Source organism: Apteryx rowi, unplaced genomic scaffold, assembly GCF_003343035.1.
Source record: "Apteryx rowi isolate R43461 unplaced genomic scaffold, aptRow1 scaffold_0, whole genome shotgun sequence".
Classification (NCBI taxonomy): Eukaryota; Metazoa; Chordata; class Aves; order Apterygiformes; family Apterygidae; genus Apteryx; species Apteryx rowi.
The window spans coordinates 8,923,012-8,939,741 of NW_020447195.1; the positions used below are offsets into that span (position 1 = coordinate 8,923,012).

The 16,730-nt window shown below is 49.6% G+C and overlaps 1 protein-coding gene across 2 annotated transcripts; it reads left to right on the plus strand.

Moving 5' to 3' along the window:
• Positions 1 to 301: 301 nt before the first annotated feature.
• On the plus strand, positions 302 to 16,319 carry SLCO4A1 (solute carrier organic anion transporter family member 4A1). Of its 2 annotated transcripts, XM_026068322.1 has the most exons (11): positions 302 to 1,297; positions 2,385 to 2,475; positions 3,782 to 3,903; positions 4,966 to 5,077; positions 9,079 to 9,233; positions 9,891 to 10,086; positions 10,715 to 10,877; positions 11,306 to 11,478; positions 11,838 to 11,902; positions 12,655 to 12,803; positions 13,841 to 16,319. In XM_026068322.1, the coding sequence occupies exons 1-11, from the start codon at positions 478 to 480 to the stop codon at positions 13,988 to 13,990; spliced, it is 2,196 nt and encodes a 731-aa protein (XP_025924107.1). In that variant the 5' UTR covers positions 302 to 477; the 3' UTR covers positions 13,991 to 16,319. The 2 variants fall into 2 exon arrangements, with proteins under 2 accessions (XP_025924107.1, XP_025924017.1); XM_026068232.1 differs by lacking the exons at positions 12,655 to 12,803; positions 13,841 to 16,319 and having other exon boundaries at positions 381 to 1,297; positions 10,677 to 10,877.
• Positions 16,320 to 16,730: the final 411 nt, after the last annotated feature.

The window sequence follows — 16,730 nt, forward strand, 5'->3', positions numbered from 1 at the left end:
TTAGGCTTGAGTGGACTCACTCAAGACTATTGGAAACTAGACCCCGTGAATGTGTCCAAACGCCTGTCCCGGCACAGGYGCGGTGGCTTTTGGTCTTTGTCGTGGTGGCTCCGGGCGGCGTCAGCTCGCGGCGGGCAGCGTAGCCCTCGCGTGGTCACCGACGCCRTTCGACTGGCCTGTTCGCAGGTTTGGAAGGAATCGGAGCAGATGTGAGGATTTGTTTCAGGATCGAATGACAGTCGTGGGGTGCTTCGCGTGCCGAGCTGGCTAACGGCATCTCCTCTTCTCTTTGCAGAATGAAATGTTCCTGRCTCAGACGTTGGCCATCTTCCTGCTGACCTAAGCACCAAAGGTTGCAGCTCCCCGGCAGCTGCGTCCTCACTACCCTGCAAAGACATCCCGGCGAGAAATCCCGAGCAATCCCTCCCCTCGCCCCCAACAGAACCCAACCTGCTGCTCAGCTTTGGTTTCCCATTCATGGAAATGCCCCATAATTTAACAGGAGAAAATGGCTTCCCTTTCGCCCAGACGCTCRTGTTTTCCAGTCCACCTGCTCCGGTTGAGAACAGCTTGAGTTTTGATGCACTGAGCCCCAAGGACGCCTGCGACACACCGCTAAGCAACAGCACTTTATATTCCAGCGCGAGCAGCCCTTCGGACTCGTGCACGAAGCCCCTCTGCGAGGCAGCCCCGGAAGAGAAAGCGCAGTACGGCGAAGGGATCAAATATGTGTCCGCGGAGGAGGAGGAACTTGCGTGCGGGTGGGGGGCCTTCACGCCCGGCTGTCTGCAGTTCTTCAACACGCCCAAGGGCATCCTGTTTTTCCTCTGCGCGGCGTCCTTCTTGCAAGGAATGACGGTGAACGGCTTCATCAACACCGTCATCACCTCCATCGAGCGGCGCTTTGATCTCCGCAGCTACCAGAGCGGGCTGATCGCCAGCTCCTACGACATCGCGGCGTGCATCTGCCTCACCTTCGTCAGCTACTTTGGGGGGAACGGCCACAAGCCGCGGTGGCTGGGCTGGGGCGTGCTGGTCATGGGCCTCGGCTCCCTGCTCTTCGCCTTGCCCCACTTCACCACGGGCCGCTACGAGGTGCCTTTGTCGGAGGACGTCGGCGTGTGCGCCTCTAACCAGAGCCTGGCCTGCACGGAGGCCGTCTCCGGCCTCGCGAGCTACAGGTTCGTCTTCATGCTCGGGCAGTTCCTCCACGGCATCGGAGCCACTCCGCTCTACACTCTTGGCGTGACCTATCTAGATGAAAATGTCAAGACTAACTACTCCCCTGTGTACATTGGTAAGTCGAGCAGCTTCTGGTGGAAGAACTCCTGCCTGGATCTGTCGGCTTTGCTGGTGGGAGGGAAACCCGGTCCATCTGTGTTGGCACCGAATAGACAGCGTGGAGAAATTTCACAAGAGATACTCCAAGTCTTTTGTTCTAAATAACAGACAAGATGAAAATCAGAGAGAAGCAGCAGCTGCTTGGAAGGTTTTGATTATTTTTCCCCCCTTCCAGTTGTTTACAGGCAGGAATGATTTTTACAAGTGCTGAAATATTCCTGCTGTATCCACCCTGCAGACCTGGAGGTGCCTTCCGCTCCAGCGCAGGTGTCGGCATGGGAGAGCCCTCAAGCGCGAGCAAATATAGGCATGATACAAGGTTCGTGCCAGCCTGCTGTCCTAGGGATGTTGCCCCGTTAGTGCCATGGCACGAGAAGGACGTTCACTGAAACATTTCAGTACTGCTGTAGTGTAAAGGATGGTGAAGCTTTACCAAAAAATAAGCTTAGTTCATTCCACTATTCTGTATTGCTGATCATTTAACGATTGCCAAATATTTATAGCACGCTTGGGTGAAATAGTCAATGATCTTTCCACAGCAGTGAACCAAAATAAGTCCCGGTGCTGCAGCATTTAGTGTAGATGTTGCTTATTGCTGTTGGCGGTGAGACAACAGTTTTGCTCATCACGCCGGCAGTCAGTGTGTGTTTGCGGGGTCACATGCACCCATGGTAAATAACAAAATAGTAACTACATAACCGTGTTTTTCCATTGAACGAGTTTTTCAAAGGGGCAAAACAAAAAAAAAAACTCGTCGGAGCTGTAGCAAAMCGGAATTTGCTCCCCTTCTTCTGCCACCCCGCCTTGCAAAGCGGGCGCTCGGCCTCCCCCGGCGCTGCGCCTGGCCACGTGGGGAGAGCTGCGTGCGCACGGCGTCTTCCAGTTTGGTGCCGTTTTTAACCTCGCGCCATCCCCGAAGTTGCTCTTGCCCGCAGTCGGTTTTGCGCTCCCTTAGCTGAAGTCCCAGGCGTCGCCGCTCCTTGCCGCCGGCGCCTCCCCTGCAACGCTGCCGCGTCTCTAACGTTGCTTGTTTTCCCTTTCAGCTGTTTTCTACACTGCTGCAATCCTTGGGCCTGCAGCGGGTTATCTGGTAGGAGGAATGTTTCTAAATATTTATACTGAAATTGGCAGAGAGTAAGTCGCTAAAAAATAATCTTGTTCCTTTTCCTTTATGCTGTATGTTTCCTTTGGGGTCAAAAAATCTGGAGGATCGCTAGGTGGGAGCGTGCCCGTCGCGCTCAGCGGCGTTCCTCCCGGCAGCGTGCGAGCAGGCCGTGGCGGGGGGGGTTGAAGCTCGAATGCTGTCGCTGGAAGAAAATTGCTCACCAACCTGTCAGCCTAAATCCGTCCTTACGCTGTGCTGCTTGCTCTAATTGGGCGATGAGCAGCAGGTGAATTTTTTGAATGAGTTCCCTCATTTGGCAACACTGCCAACTATGCCACTCTTCCTCCCCRTGATCCAGCCGCAACACCCGTTCCCTCCTTGTAGGACTTTTAATTTATTGTTTTCTCCTGTTGACTTGCAGTCCCTTTGGCAAATGAATGGGTTAAAAAGGGGGAGGTGGTCTCCAGGTGCTGCTTCTGGGGGAAGGAATGGGTGATCTCCCAGGCTTTCTCCCAAAGGATGGGTCTGGGATTGAACGACGATCAGAGCATCCCCCAAAGTACAACTGAAATCTGAAGAGGTGAATGTGCAAACTAGACATTAAAGGAGGGCTAACTAATGTAATTTCCTGAGCAGTCACTCATCAAATCTTGCGGTCTCCAGTAAGATAGACTCTGCCGGGGTGTGGAGGCAGTGATGGTTGGCGTGCCGGTCTGGATTTTGGGAGCTTTAGGTTTCCGCTAGGGAACTTTTTTCTGCCACCTCCCTTTGGTGTAACTTGGGCAAAACACCTAAACATCCAGACTCTCAGCATCCAGCTGAAATCCAGAATTATCTCTGTGGAGCTGGGTCKCAGCCTCAATTCCTCGTGCCCTGGCCATGCTATGGCAAAGCCGCTGATGCTGGATGTCTGCTGGGGCGGACACGTGGAAGGGGTGAAGCGGAGCGGGGCCAGGGCTGCCTTGTGCAGAGAGCCACGTCTGCCCAACAGGCCTCACTTCTTCCTCTGGGAGCCGTGCACGTGGCAGAGGAGTTCACCGGTCCTTTGCCTCTATTTAAATGCAAAGTGAACCAAAGGTTCCTCTGAACTGAAGGCCCATCTCGGGGGCTTGGTTGCAAGAAGCCATTCGCCCATGTGGCAGCCAGGAGGGGGTTTTGGTGTCCCCATGCTCATGGGGGAGGTCAAAGCCCCATGCCAGTGCTAGGTCTCCTTCGCTGGCTCCCCTGTACTCCTCCCGACCTCTGCCAGGATTAGCAAGAGGAGAGTCAAGCTCTTCTGCTGTTCAAACCGCCACCTTTCTCCCTTGTGTCCTTTTCTTGTTGTGTTTCTTGCAGGATCAGCATTACCCCGGAAAACACGCTCTGGGTGGGGGCATGGTGGATCGGCTTCCTTGGGGCAGGAGTGGCCTCCCTCCTCATCTCCATCCCCATCCTGGGTTACCCTCACCGCCTCCCAGGTATGCCTGCTGCGAAAGGTGGGATCACAAGGGAAGAGGACTGGATTTTCGTGGCACTTTGTGTCGCACCTACGCTTTTGGCCAGTTCAGGCTGCTGTGGTTGAGCAACCATCAGCTGCCGGGTCCCTCTGGGCAGTCAGATCTGATGAGGCTGTAAATGAGACCTTGCAAATTAGCTCCTTTGCACTGGTGTGGGAGAGGGATCTGTCACTAGAACTTAATTACCCCGGGGCAAAACAGTGCATCCCTGTTTGCTTGAGATTTGCCTTCTGCCAATGCCCCCCGTGTCCTTGTGCTCACGTTTGGGCTYGCGTGCCATATGCGCTCGTGCATATAAGGAGAAGGAGCAGGATTCATTTTCCCTGCGGGYTTTGCCCTTCATGCGCGTCTTTGGTCTCCATCTGCCATGGTGAGGCCTCCCCTTCCTTCGCCCTCTCTGCTTTTGCCTTTTGTTGTCATTCACTGCCCACTGGCACAAATGCCGCGTTTGCTGGCCGTCGGCAGATGTGCAGCACACTGGCTTCCCTCCCACCTCCCTCCCTTCTTCCATTTGGTGATACTCCCAACTTGTGCGTTGGACACAGGGCAAAGGGGGAGGAAGCGACAGGCGGAGAAAGAGGTTCTCGTGTTTTAAAGTGTAATTCATATATTAATTTCCCACTTTTGGCTTTCCAGCTACCTGATTCCCCGTTCTTGTGTTGTCTTGTCCCACTAATAAGAAGGATTGCAGAGGGAGGGGAGACTTCTTCAAGACCAGGCTGGTGGGGAGCACAGAGATCTCCTACGGTCATTAGGTGTCATGGGCAGGGTATTGGGCACTCCTTGTTGATTGCTGGGAAAGAGAGGGAACGCAGACATGGAAATGCCTGGAGGAAAGCATTTGTTGGAAAAAAACATGCCTCTCTGACAAGGAAACGCTGCTGAGCAGCAGCCGAGCAGCTGAGTCAGGCTGGCTGGCAGAGGATGTTGTGTTGCATTCTCCCCCTGTGAATTCACCACTTGCACAGCATCTGCATCCCATATCTCACATGCTCTTTGTGCCTTTCTGCCTCTGGTTTTCAGGATCCCAGCGCTATATTGTTATGAGGGTGTCGGAGGCCCATCAACTGAAGGACGGGAGCCACAAAAAAGCATCAGATCCTGACTTCGGCAAAACAGTTAAAGATCTGCCTAGGTGAGAAAACCATCCCATGCATGAGGTTCAGGGAACTCTCCCCATAATTGAGAGGAATGAGCCCAAGTTCAGCTTGCTTTCTACAATACTAGTTAAAATATTTTGCCCATCTGCAAATATAGCGATGACACTTTMCCGCAAAGGAGTTTGTGAAGAGCCTGATCCTATCAGCTGCCAGAGGCTTTCAGCTCCTTTTGAATAAATGGTATTCACCTCCTTGCAGCTCAAAACCGGGCAAAGTGGCTTAAATAGAAATTCTGGCTGGAGATTGCGAGGAAGGCTAGGGAACAAAAGGCAGTCTTGTCTAGTGTTTTCAGAAGCTCATTTCCCCGTGTGAAGAAGAATCACCTACAGTCATATGCAACATGCTAAGTTTTATAGCGTGTGGCTTAGTGCCAATCTTTAAGTGATATTATGTGCACAGACATCGCCATTTAATTCTCTCTCCTCAGTGGCATTATTTCTTCCTGTCTGCTCATGTCTGGCCTCACCTGGCACAGTTGGGTGTTGTCCAATGTCTCCTCTGTCTTTTCTGAGCTTTTCTTTCTTTCCTCTTATTTTTGTCTCATCTTAGATCCCTATTTTGTCCTTTTAATGAGAAAAGAGAGGGGAAAAAGGATGAAAATGAGTCTTATCTCCATTTCAAATTCAGGAAGTGAGATATCCTTGATTGTAGCTTTCGGTTCCCTTTCTGTTTTATTCTTGGCTTCCTTTTTTGCCTTTCCATCTTCCAGGCACCTTTTATGTGTTTTTTCTTCTTACCTCTTCTGCAAAGCGGTGATACAGCAGCGTGCTTGATCACAGGGCGGCTGCTTGGCTCTGCGGCGTATGCAAGCAYGCTTGCACCAAGTTCAGTTTAGTAGGAACTGGCTTAAAAGAATCCTAGAGCACTGGGTAGGAACAAGCAAGGGACCAAACTAAAATGCGGTCTTTTAACCTGGGAACACTTGCCATGGATCTTTGAAGCCTGTTATGTTTTTTCGGTTGGTTGGTTGGTTTTTTTTTGGTTAGTAGTATTTAAATGGAGGATGGGGAGATGCTTCTCTGTTTACAGCCTAGTGTTAACTGAATGTGTTAAGATGTGGATATGGAGAGAGACTTTGGGTCACCTGGGTATCGTTTCCTTTTGGAAGGCGAATTGGCCATCAGTAAGGGGATTTTTTTCTTTCTGTACCTCTCCCAGGACTATTCTTAAGGGAAGAACTTGCATCTCTGTGACAGCTGCACAAGGCAAACATTAAACATTGCCAGATCTTGTGTAGCTGCCAGCAATTATTTTTGAACTGTAGGTGTGGTATTTGCTTTTGTTCTGGCAAAGGAGGACTGAAACAAGTGCTCAGAAGAGTATTTTTCAGCACTAGTCAATCTGTGTTGTGCCAAAGCAACTTCTGTCATAGTAAGGAATAGTTTGAAGTTGCGGGAGATTTCGTAGGCAGTTTACCAGGGGTTAAGGCAGTTTTATGAAGAATATTACATTGAACAGATTTCAATATTGTTATTAAATGGCATTCTTGACTGGGTGCCATTTTCCGAGGTCACGACTTATCCTCTGCACGGAAATTAAATTCAAAACCTGCATTTAAATAATGATAAGGTTATGACTAAAACCAACACAAACAGGGCAGCTAAGATGGCTGAGGAGCAGTGCTTTATGCTTTGCTTGCCTCACGCGAACAAAGCTCTCATTGATTCCTGGTGAATGCGCCTGGGCGAAAGGTGCGGAGTTAGCTCATCCTTTGGGAGCAGCCCAAAGCATCGTTCCTGAGCAATGAGCACCTGAAGGTGGGCCGCTCCGCTTACGTCAAACAAGCAGGTCAGATCAGTCCAGATCTTAATGTGGTTTTTGTTGTTTTAAAACCTCAGAAATGTCTCCTCTTTTGAAAGCGCAAACCCAACAGACTTCTGTGTTTCCTGGTTTTGATTAATAAAAGGGAAGTGCCTTGAAGGGATGCTCTTCTAGAAGCTTGCATTAAAGAAGAGATCGCATCTGTGAGTGCAGCACTTGTGTTCGTGCAGACCCATGCAGAGAAAAGGACAAAGGACCCCGTCGCTTTTCTTTTAATAAGGGATCAGATGCTACATGTTTTCTCACATTRCAGACATTAAGAGTCCCACAGAAGATAAGCAGAAATACTGATGAAATAAAATACTGCTCCGTGCTGTCAGGTCCTCTCTAAGAGAGCAGGCATTGCTTAATGAGTTGCTGTATTCACGGCGCTCCCAAATAGCAGGAGCTTACAGGAACGCAGCCCATACAGCTTAAGCCTCTGCCCTGAAGAGACATCAGTCTTAATTCTTGGGTTGAAAGGGCCTGATAAAATAGCATTTTCATTTATCTGATTCTGTCAGCATACTTTTATTTATTGTGTGCTCCGCTCTGGTTGCTCACATGAAATATCCCCAGATGTCCGAGCAGAGGGATTCGAACAGAGTGCACATACAGCTGCGCCAAGGCAGGACGGGAGTGCTTTGTCCTAACTAGATTTGTGAGGACCATTGCATGAGGAAAGAGCACCCCTGTGTACCTGGGTGAGGAAAGACTTGCAGGAGCAGACTTTTCTACGTAGCAGAATCCCTCTCTTGGCAGTGCTGAGCTTCCTGAAATCCCTTGGGCTGCAAGGATGGAGGACAGTCAAGACTTCAGAAGAGTTAGGTAATTTCTGGGCATGATTAAAATCCTGCTGATAGCAGCGAAAAGATCTGCGTTGGCTTTGTTAAGCTTTTATATGCAGCAGTAACTCACAGCTACACCTACAGTCTGCAAACAATAGGCAAAATGAGGCAGTCCTTCATCCTAGTGCCGAAAGGAGTTCCTCTGTGTTTTCCTACCTGCGAGTCTAGCCCATAACCTTTGGCCAGCGGGCTCATGTGTCATGTGCCATGAAGCAACTCCTCCCTTTTCTCTTGAACTGTGCAAAGGTGGAAGCATTCGTACAATTTATACATCAGCCAAGAGTTCCAGAAAATGTGTTTTCTAGCTAACAGATTAGGCTTTATGCTTGCAAGTAAAGCACAGTTGAAAAGGTTGGTCCTGGAGAACTGTTTCGTAAATTAAACTAATCCTAACAGCTGGACAGTGGTTATTATAAAGCCCCCTGAAATCAAGGTGTAGGAATGTGTGGTATTTCTGTCTTTCAACTTCTTTATCCTTTTGCTGTAATGACCTTGTCCACTTCACATGAGTAAAATCGCACAAATCCCTAAAATCCTGGTATATCTGATGCTGAGCCTCAGCCCATCTCACACTCGCTTGTCCTGCGGTAGCTTTTCTCCCATTTCCCATTTCCTCCAAAGCGGTAACTGCGAGGTGGTTCGTACTTCCAAGGCAGCGAGCAGCCCGCTGCATCRCCGTTGCTGCCATCGCTGCAGAGCGAGCCGCGTTGTTCCAGTTTCCGAAGCAGGATGTTTTGTCACAGTGCTCGGCGCGCTCGTGCAAAACTTGGGGAAAGTTACGTGGCAGAGTGTCAAGCTAGTTACAAAACAATCCCTGCAAAGCAGCGAAAACCCTCTTAGTCCAATATCCGAGAGAGTGGAAGATAATTGAGACCATCCCGCCTGCCTGAGGGGGTTTCTGGATCTCGGAGATGGAATCATTTCTGGATCGTCTTTCTGCATATAAGTGACACATGGCAATTTTTCAGGAGTATCTATGTCTCTCTATTAAATCCCAGTGGGTCAAAAAGAAAACATATTTGCTCAACTTACACATTAATCCTAAAGTAAAACTGTGCCTAGCTTGTGGGAGAAAGATTGCTTTCTGTTTTCCAGTGGGATATAAGGTGTCTTGAAGGTGCTTCTTCCATATGGAAAGGTTTGCTTGGTATTTCCCATGAGCTGCAAAACACCCGTGGTTAAAAGAGGTTGTTACTCTCAGGAGTACCTGGGCACATATGAGTAACGTACATAAATATGAAGAACAACTTTGTTCCCTGGTCTTGGGGACAGACTTGAAATCAAAATGTGCCACAGAGATTCAATTCCCATATATTTGTCCTTGCCAGGTCAGTACTGCTGCTTCTGAAGAACCCCACCTTCATCTTCCTCTGCTTAGCAGGAGCCACTGAAGCCACCCTCATTGCTGGCATGTCCACGTTTGGGCCCAAGTTCCTCGAGTCTCAGTTTAGTTTAAGTGCCTCTGAAGCTGCTACCTTTTTTGGTAAGGAAACTGGTTCTCTGCAGTGTTCTTCTACCTTTTGCCTACAAGCACAAGGGCGCTGTCACCCATTTTGAGTGGAAGCAAACACACCTTGCAGCTCCTTCGTGGGCAGGTTGTCCTTTTCAGCTATTAGCTGTTCAGGATCGTTTCCCACCGGCACGTGTGTACCAAGTGTGTTTTCAGAGCTGTGTCTACTGTGGTTAGCAAGAAACGCGTTGCCTCTGTAGCCATCTGCGACCCTCCAAAAGAAGGCAAAATAACTTGTAGCCTATTTCTGCTTATGCATTACCAGGAATCATTACCAACAGCCTCTAACGAGGACAGTCTGAACTGTGGAACATATCTAACTGTCACAAGCAAGTTGGATCTGGGCTCGGTGGGGTCTAAGAAGTGTTGTTATTCATGATATGCTCCTAAACAGACAGTTTTTAGAGCTCTGCGTAGAAAGCGTTGCCTTACSAAGTTCATGGCCTGTTATCTGAGCTGCTACAGAGGATCAGCTATCGTTGCTTGCTTCGTAGCAAAATCCAATGAACTCTCACCAAAGAGCAGCCAAAGGGTTATCGTTGTGCAGAAACATTGCAATTAATATATGCAGACACCCAGAAACTCCTTGCTGGCATTTCTAAACTTGTTTGTGTGTTTTTCTTTTTTCAGGTTATCTTGTTGTGCCAGCCGGAGGGGGAGGCACATTTCTGGGAGGATTTCTTGTGAATAAATTTAAACTCCGCTGTTCAGGAATCATCAAAYTGTGTTTACTTTGCACAGTGTCAAGTCTGCTGGCTATTTTCATCTTTTTTATCCACTGCCCTAACATGCCTATGGCAGGAGTAACCCAGATGTACGAGGGAAGGTAATGATAATCCCATATGTCTTGTGCTATGTGGCCGTGGTCAGAAGATAAGGATAACTCCGAATGTGCGGTGCTAATTCATGTGTTATCATGTGGGTGATAGAAGATAATGTCCAGTGTGACTGCATGGTCAGTCTCACAGGCAGGTACTGAGGGTGAGAGCCATGTCCCCAAAATACAGATGTCCAAATTTATGCAATTAATCTGCTTTTATGGAACAGGTTCCTTATGTAGTCTGGGAAATACCAGCACCGCCAGAGCTTGATTCACACTGCTGTTCAGGTGCCCTCACAAGGTCCCCGGCTGTCTCTGGCGGCTATAAAAATAGCATAGGTTACTGGTTTAGACAATAGGTGGGAATCTCCTGTCCAAATGGAGATGTCTCCCCATGAGCTGGTCATTTAAATTCCCTTTGCAGCTGCGGGAAACAGGCACTTCCAGGACGCGATTCCTGTTTCATGTTTAAAATCAGGGGAGACAAAACCCTTCCCCAGCCTGGCGTTATACCTGGGCCCTCTGGGGTGGCCCTGCGCTAGCATCTCCTATCGCCCCCCCTTCTCCTCTGGTTCTACCTCGTTTCCTCCTGGAAGAAGCGGTTCGAGGCCTGACTGCTCCCGTGTTTCTCCAGCGCTTTGCCGGGAGGCCGCCTCAACCTGTCGGCGGCGTGCAACGCGGAGTGCGGCTGCCCGCGGGACACCTACAGCCCCGTCTGCGGCAGCGATGGCGTTATGTACTACTCTCCCTGCCACGCGGGATGCAAGGCGTCCAAAAACCTCAAGAGCGGCAAGAAGGTACGTCTGCAAGCGCCATGCGTTAGCCAGGCATCGACACGCGCTCTGTAGAGTATTTTGGCTGGTCTGCAGACGCCTGCACAGATTTGAGCATCGCTTCAAGCCAGCGGAAAAGGCAGAGACGGCTTGGGGAAGGTGGGGCGTACCTGAGAGCCAGGCACCACCTGGGAGGGCGGTGGAAGGTCTCCTGAGGTCGGGTACGGGGTGGTGACACCCAAGGGCTGCCCGGTAAATAAAGTCCATTTCTCTTATTTAATAACCTGTTGAAAACAGAGGTGTGTCAGGAATGCGGCCTGATTTCTGGTTCTCTCCGCTTCAGTAGCAAAACCAACGGGTTTCCGCCCTCCCTGAATTTTTCTGTTTCCCGCCCAGCCGTGCCCATCGCCGGGCTCTCCCCGACAAACTGACCGCGAGCGTTCGTTCCCCAGGTCTACGGCGAGTGTAGCTGCGTTGCCGAAAGCCACCGCTCCGGCCCCGGCGAGGCGGAGGCAGGGAAGTGCACCTCCTCTTGTGCAAAGAGGCCCCTGCTCCTCTTCTTCATGTTCGTCGTGATCCTCTTCACCTTCCTAAGCAGTATTCCCGCTCTGACAGCAACTCTGCGGTAAGCACGGGATCGCCGCTTCGTGCGCCGGCGCCGCAGGAAACCCCCAAAATCCCTGTTTCCATTTTATCCTGCTGGCTGTAGCTATGTGCAGTCTGTTGCAGTCTAGCTGGGAAGGCAAATACGGGCGTTTGCAGCTCTGTCCTCTGCGCTYGCAGCGAAGCAATTAGCCGTCAGGCACCCAGGCGTTCCCCCCCCGGCTCGCGACGTTGCCCCGGGGCGAACCTCGGTCTCCAAAGGGGAAGGAGGCCCCATGCTGCGAGCGAGGCTGTCGGAGCCGAGCGTGGTGGTGGTGCGCGGACGGAGGTGCTGGGCAACCCGGCAGCGTTTTCCAACGATCCCTCTTTTTTGTTCCCTAGGTGTGTCTCCGACAGGCAAAGGTCGTTCGCGCTCGGGATCCAGTGGATTGTAGTACGAACTCTAGGTAGAGTACAAAGCGAATTTGTGCACATAGATGTGGTCTACTGGTTTGGTGGAGCACATCTGACACTGTTATCTAAGAAGAAAGATGCAGGGTTGGAAAGGAGGGGGATAAGACATACGATGTTGAAAGAAGGAGCTTTTCTCTCGCCTGTGCACTCATAAAAAAGTAATTCTCTTTGCATACGGTTTGCAAACTGAAGTAGAGAGCTGAACATAGCAAACAGATCGGTCCTTATGAATAGCTCACACAGCTCTGGGGCAACGTGAGAGAAACGGTCATGCAGGTAGGGGATTCAGATGTTTAGGTGCTTTTAGATGCTAAAAGTTCCTTTTAGTTGGTCTCTTCCTTTGGTCATCTTTGGAAGGAAGCATCTCTTTAGCCATCCAGTTGGCTGTTCAGATGAAAATGCAGAATTTCGTGACACATCTCAGAACGGGGTAAAGGCAACGGAGGGTCCTGGCAACGTGCCTGTATTTTAAGAACAAAAGGAGCAGAGGTGTTGAAGGCCCTGTGTGTGTGTCTCTCAGCCCTTGTGCAATCCGTAGTCCAGGATGGTCAAAGTATTCACTGGACTGTGCGTTCTTAAAACTCGGCGTGCTTTGGGTGCCRTTTTGCTAGGGGCTCTTTGGAAAATCACAGCCCTACAGGGTGCAGCTTGTTTGGGGAGTCCCAGCAGCAGCAGAGCCTGGTGCATTTGCAAGGCTGCCAGAGAGATGCTCTGTAACCCGAAGGTCCCTTCTCTCTCCCCRCAGGAGGCATTCCCGGCCCCATCGCCTTTGGCTCGATGATTGATAAGTCGTGCCTGCTTTGGCAGGACCAGTGCGGCGAGCAAGGTTCTTGCTACGTTTACCAGAACTCAGCCATGAGCCGATACACCCTGATTGCTGGACTCGTCTACAAGGTGATGCCGATTGTTTCGTTTTCTGATAAAATGAACAGTACTGTAGGAGGCAGCATTTTGCACTGAGAGAGGGTTTTGCAGAACTGTGTTATGTGGATCTGCCCATAACACAAATTATGCTGTAATTCAGGAAATGTTCTTTACTAAAGGCAAAGCTCCATTTGCTTCTTGCCATGTACTGGTGCTTCAGGCACCATCATTCTCTTATATTCTCATTATTTTCTAGGCTTACAGTTTTTGTTGCAGTGTATGAAAAATCTCCTCCTAGCAATTACTAAAGTGACTTTTCCTAGAAACGGAGTTAAATACATGACGGCRGTGTTAGTGAGAGTGAGAGAGAGCATTATGGGCAAGCTGTAAATAACCATTCCCTGATCACTGCTAGAARATACGAGAGCTTAGCTGCACATTTCATATTTATTAGCTCTAAAGCATCATTTTAACTGCTCCCAAACAAGCACTTGGCTTATAGAGTAGGGTTTAGCAGTTGCTGTGATAAAGAGGCTTTCAAAATCCTTTGAGAAAATAGCTCTGGTAGTGCTGGTCTGCGCTGCGCTGTGCTCCGGGTATTTATCCGTGCCTGAACAGCTGGACAGACTCTCAGTGTCTCACTGCTGGGGAGCCCAATAACTTCAGATTTTTGCCATATCTGGCCCTGCTCCCCAGTTTAGCCTTCACCCTTATCTCCTCCCCAAAACCTCGTCAGCAAATCTCATCCCAAAAGTGAGCAACCGCCGCTGGACAAATTCACGCTCTCATTTCGGAGTTGCCCGCTGGTGCCAAAAATGCCAGACCTGTCCTCGCAAATTTGGAGACCTCTGGTTTCCATCCCTGGCAGCCGCTTGGCTTCTGTTGAGTCCTGGGGCCGAGCAGGGCTGCCCTGGGGTCTCCCGTCGTGCCGGCGGCTCGGGGTGCTCGAGGGCACCGCGCGGTCGGACGTCATGCTGGACCTGCAGTTGCTTTGCTGGGTTGCACCAGCCGAGGACTGGGCCCAGTTTGGGGAGTGCAAGCGCTAACAGATATCTTTGTGGCTGCAGGTGCTGGGAACTGCCTTCTTTATAGTCGCCTGTTTACTTTACAAACCGCCACCGGCAGAATCCGCTCCGGGAAGCTCGGGCACATCTGAAAATGGCAACTGTGACCTCCAGGAAAACAAACCTTCGCTCCAGACTGAAGAGGAGAAATAGCACTATAAACGTGCAAGTGACTGTCTCTCTCTCAGTCTCAAAAATACTACGACAAGACATTATTCAGTTCCTAGCATTTTTTAATTAATAGTAATATTATTGCTTTTTTAGCTCAAGGATAATTTAATTAACCAGTGGTGTGCTTGCTGTTTTCTTAACAGCAGAAGCACATGTAAAGTTGTGCGCTGATGCCATATGCAGTTATTTAATTTTATTTAAAGAAAGGGCTATTATAGCTTTATTCCATGTCTGTAACAAGCAAGGACCACATCCTCCACTAGTGGACGTAGGCACCGGTAACTCCAATGGAGCGTGTGTGGTTTAAACCACAAGAGGATCTGGTCCCTAATATCTCCATTATAAAGCCAACTGTAGCAAAGCTTGTGATGAGGCTTCTTGGGCCTGAAAAGAGACCTGCTGCCCTGCAGTCTGCATTGCAAAGAGGACAACTGGCCCTTAAACTCCTGTACGCAAAGCAGGCAGCCCAGACGGTGTCTTCTTTCTCCCCGTGACGCATCCAGCATTGCTTGCCGTCTGCGCCGGTGTGCTCTGGCTGTGCTGAACTCTTCCGTTCAGCATCTAATTATGAGAGTTCATATTACTGTGCAACGGGAGATAGGTTTAAGATGGGATTTGTCTAGCAAATTCATCAGTACACTACAGGCAGCAACCCCAAGTGCTGTCAGACACTGCACTTTCCCTGCCTGGTTTCACTTGCAGGATTTACGGCGTGGTGACACTTCATTTTTGTTGTGTTGTTTGAAGGTGATGCCTTTTGTAATGTACTGTACGAAACTTGAACTTATTTCTTGCTGCTGTTCATCGGATGCTTTCTCRTGGGGTGCAGGAACACATGGGATACGGATCTATGCAAAGCTTCTCTTTGTTTGCTCTGTAAAGACGTCGTTTTGGGGTACRTGTGAAAAAACAGAATGAATTTAATTTTTTTTCTCTAGACTGCTGGCTTAAGGGAGAGCTTGCCATAGTGACAGACTTTATTGTGTAAAGTGGGTGCTGGACTGTTGTTTGCAAATAGAGAGGGCAGTGTCCTCAAAACGGCCTTCGAATGCGCGCTTGCAGTGTTGAACACAGGTCATTTCTAAGGGGTAAAGAACAGGATTTCGGTGTCTGACAGTCGTACRTCTGGGTTCCAGACTTCCCTATACATCCCCAATCAGGCCAGTTTATTGCTCAGTCTGCTGATATTTGCACAGACAAAAAATCCAGGTACAACTCCGGGGGCAGGCGAAGGCCCATGGGAAGACTGGGGCCGATCCTGGGGATCCTGCACTGTATGAAACCGGCTCCCCGGGGCAGGTCGCACAGTGCTGAGCTGCATAACTGGCACTGATTTTGTGCCAGGTGCTATTTAGAATTACTCTGTAGATATTTTGTATATTTTGTATATTTATGTTCTCATAAGCGGACGCAGGATGGATGGGAAGCTGGTTTTAGTTCGTTATCAAAGGACCAAATCTGCCCTGAGTGAAGGCAAAGCCTGCTCGGGGTTGAGCCTCTCCCCTTGCAAACGGGGAACGTGGTRCTGGGGGTATAAACGAGGCTGAGGTCAATCTCCATCCCCTGAGCGGCTTTACGGAAAGCAAACCTCTTCCATTCGCAGATCCTCTTCAACCAAAGCCCGGGAGCTGGCTTGCCTTTTCAAAAGTCCAGATTTGCCAACTGTTGTCTAGCGCTGGAAGGACTTTGGCGTCTCCGGTAACGTGGTCACTGCTGAAAGACCTGGGAGCGTTAGCAGCGAGGTGGAGGGTGGGCTTGGTCTGCTTGAACATCAGCAGCTGGTGCCGCGTGGAGGCGGCGAGGGTGGCCGCGGCACCAGGCTCAYGCTTTTTGCTGTATTGCAAGCCTTCGAGTGTGGTTTTGGGCACAAAAACGCTTGCTTTGGAGCACGTGCACCTCTGAGCAGTATCTCCCCGGAGGCAGCCAGGAAGGGGATGGGCAGGTAGCCACAGGGAACACTGGGAGCTGCTTTTCCCGAGGGCTYGTAGGCAGGAATTAACCCCAGTGGTACACAAATGCTGCAAGGTTTTCATAACCTTTGCCCGATTTTGTAGCCACGTGCACACGAGAGCCCGTCCTTCCAACCCTGTCCCAGCGACCACCCTTCGCAGCGTACGGACACTTCGGCTACAAGCAGGGATCTTTAGAAGGGGGAAATGCATGAATGTATTTTGGGAACATATTTTATGTATGATGTATTTATGAAAGGTAGAACTGTGTTGTTTTGTTTTTAATATATGCATATATATATATATATAAAATGGATATTGCAATGCAATTTCAGTGTTTATAAAAGCTTTATCTGAATGAAGCTTTATCTGAATGTGTGTTTCAAGAGCAAAAGAAAACCTCACAGGGTTCTGGTAGCTTATTATGTCAATGTGGGACTGAAAAGTTATGAGCTTAATTCAGTAGCAAAAATGTGTTCTTATTGCATAAACATGTTATGTAGGTGTACAGGGAATTAAAAAAAACCAACCTATTTGAAAGTATGTTTCTCAGTCTTGTATAGAGTATTATATTGCTATAAAAGGAATAGAAATATAACCAGTATTTCACAGGTACTTTTGTCCGTGTCTWTCATCAGCCGTCCCTTGCTCTGAGGTCCCCAGCAGCTGGAGACCTGCCYGGCCACGGTCACTGCAGACCAAGCTGGACCCGGTGTAGAGGGTCCTCGAGGCTTTTGCCTTGTTGCCACCTCTTACCGGTGCCTGAGCTGGAC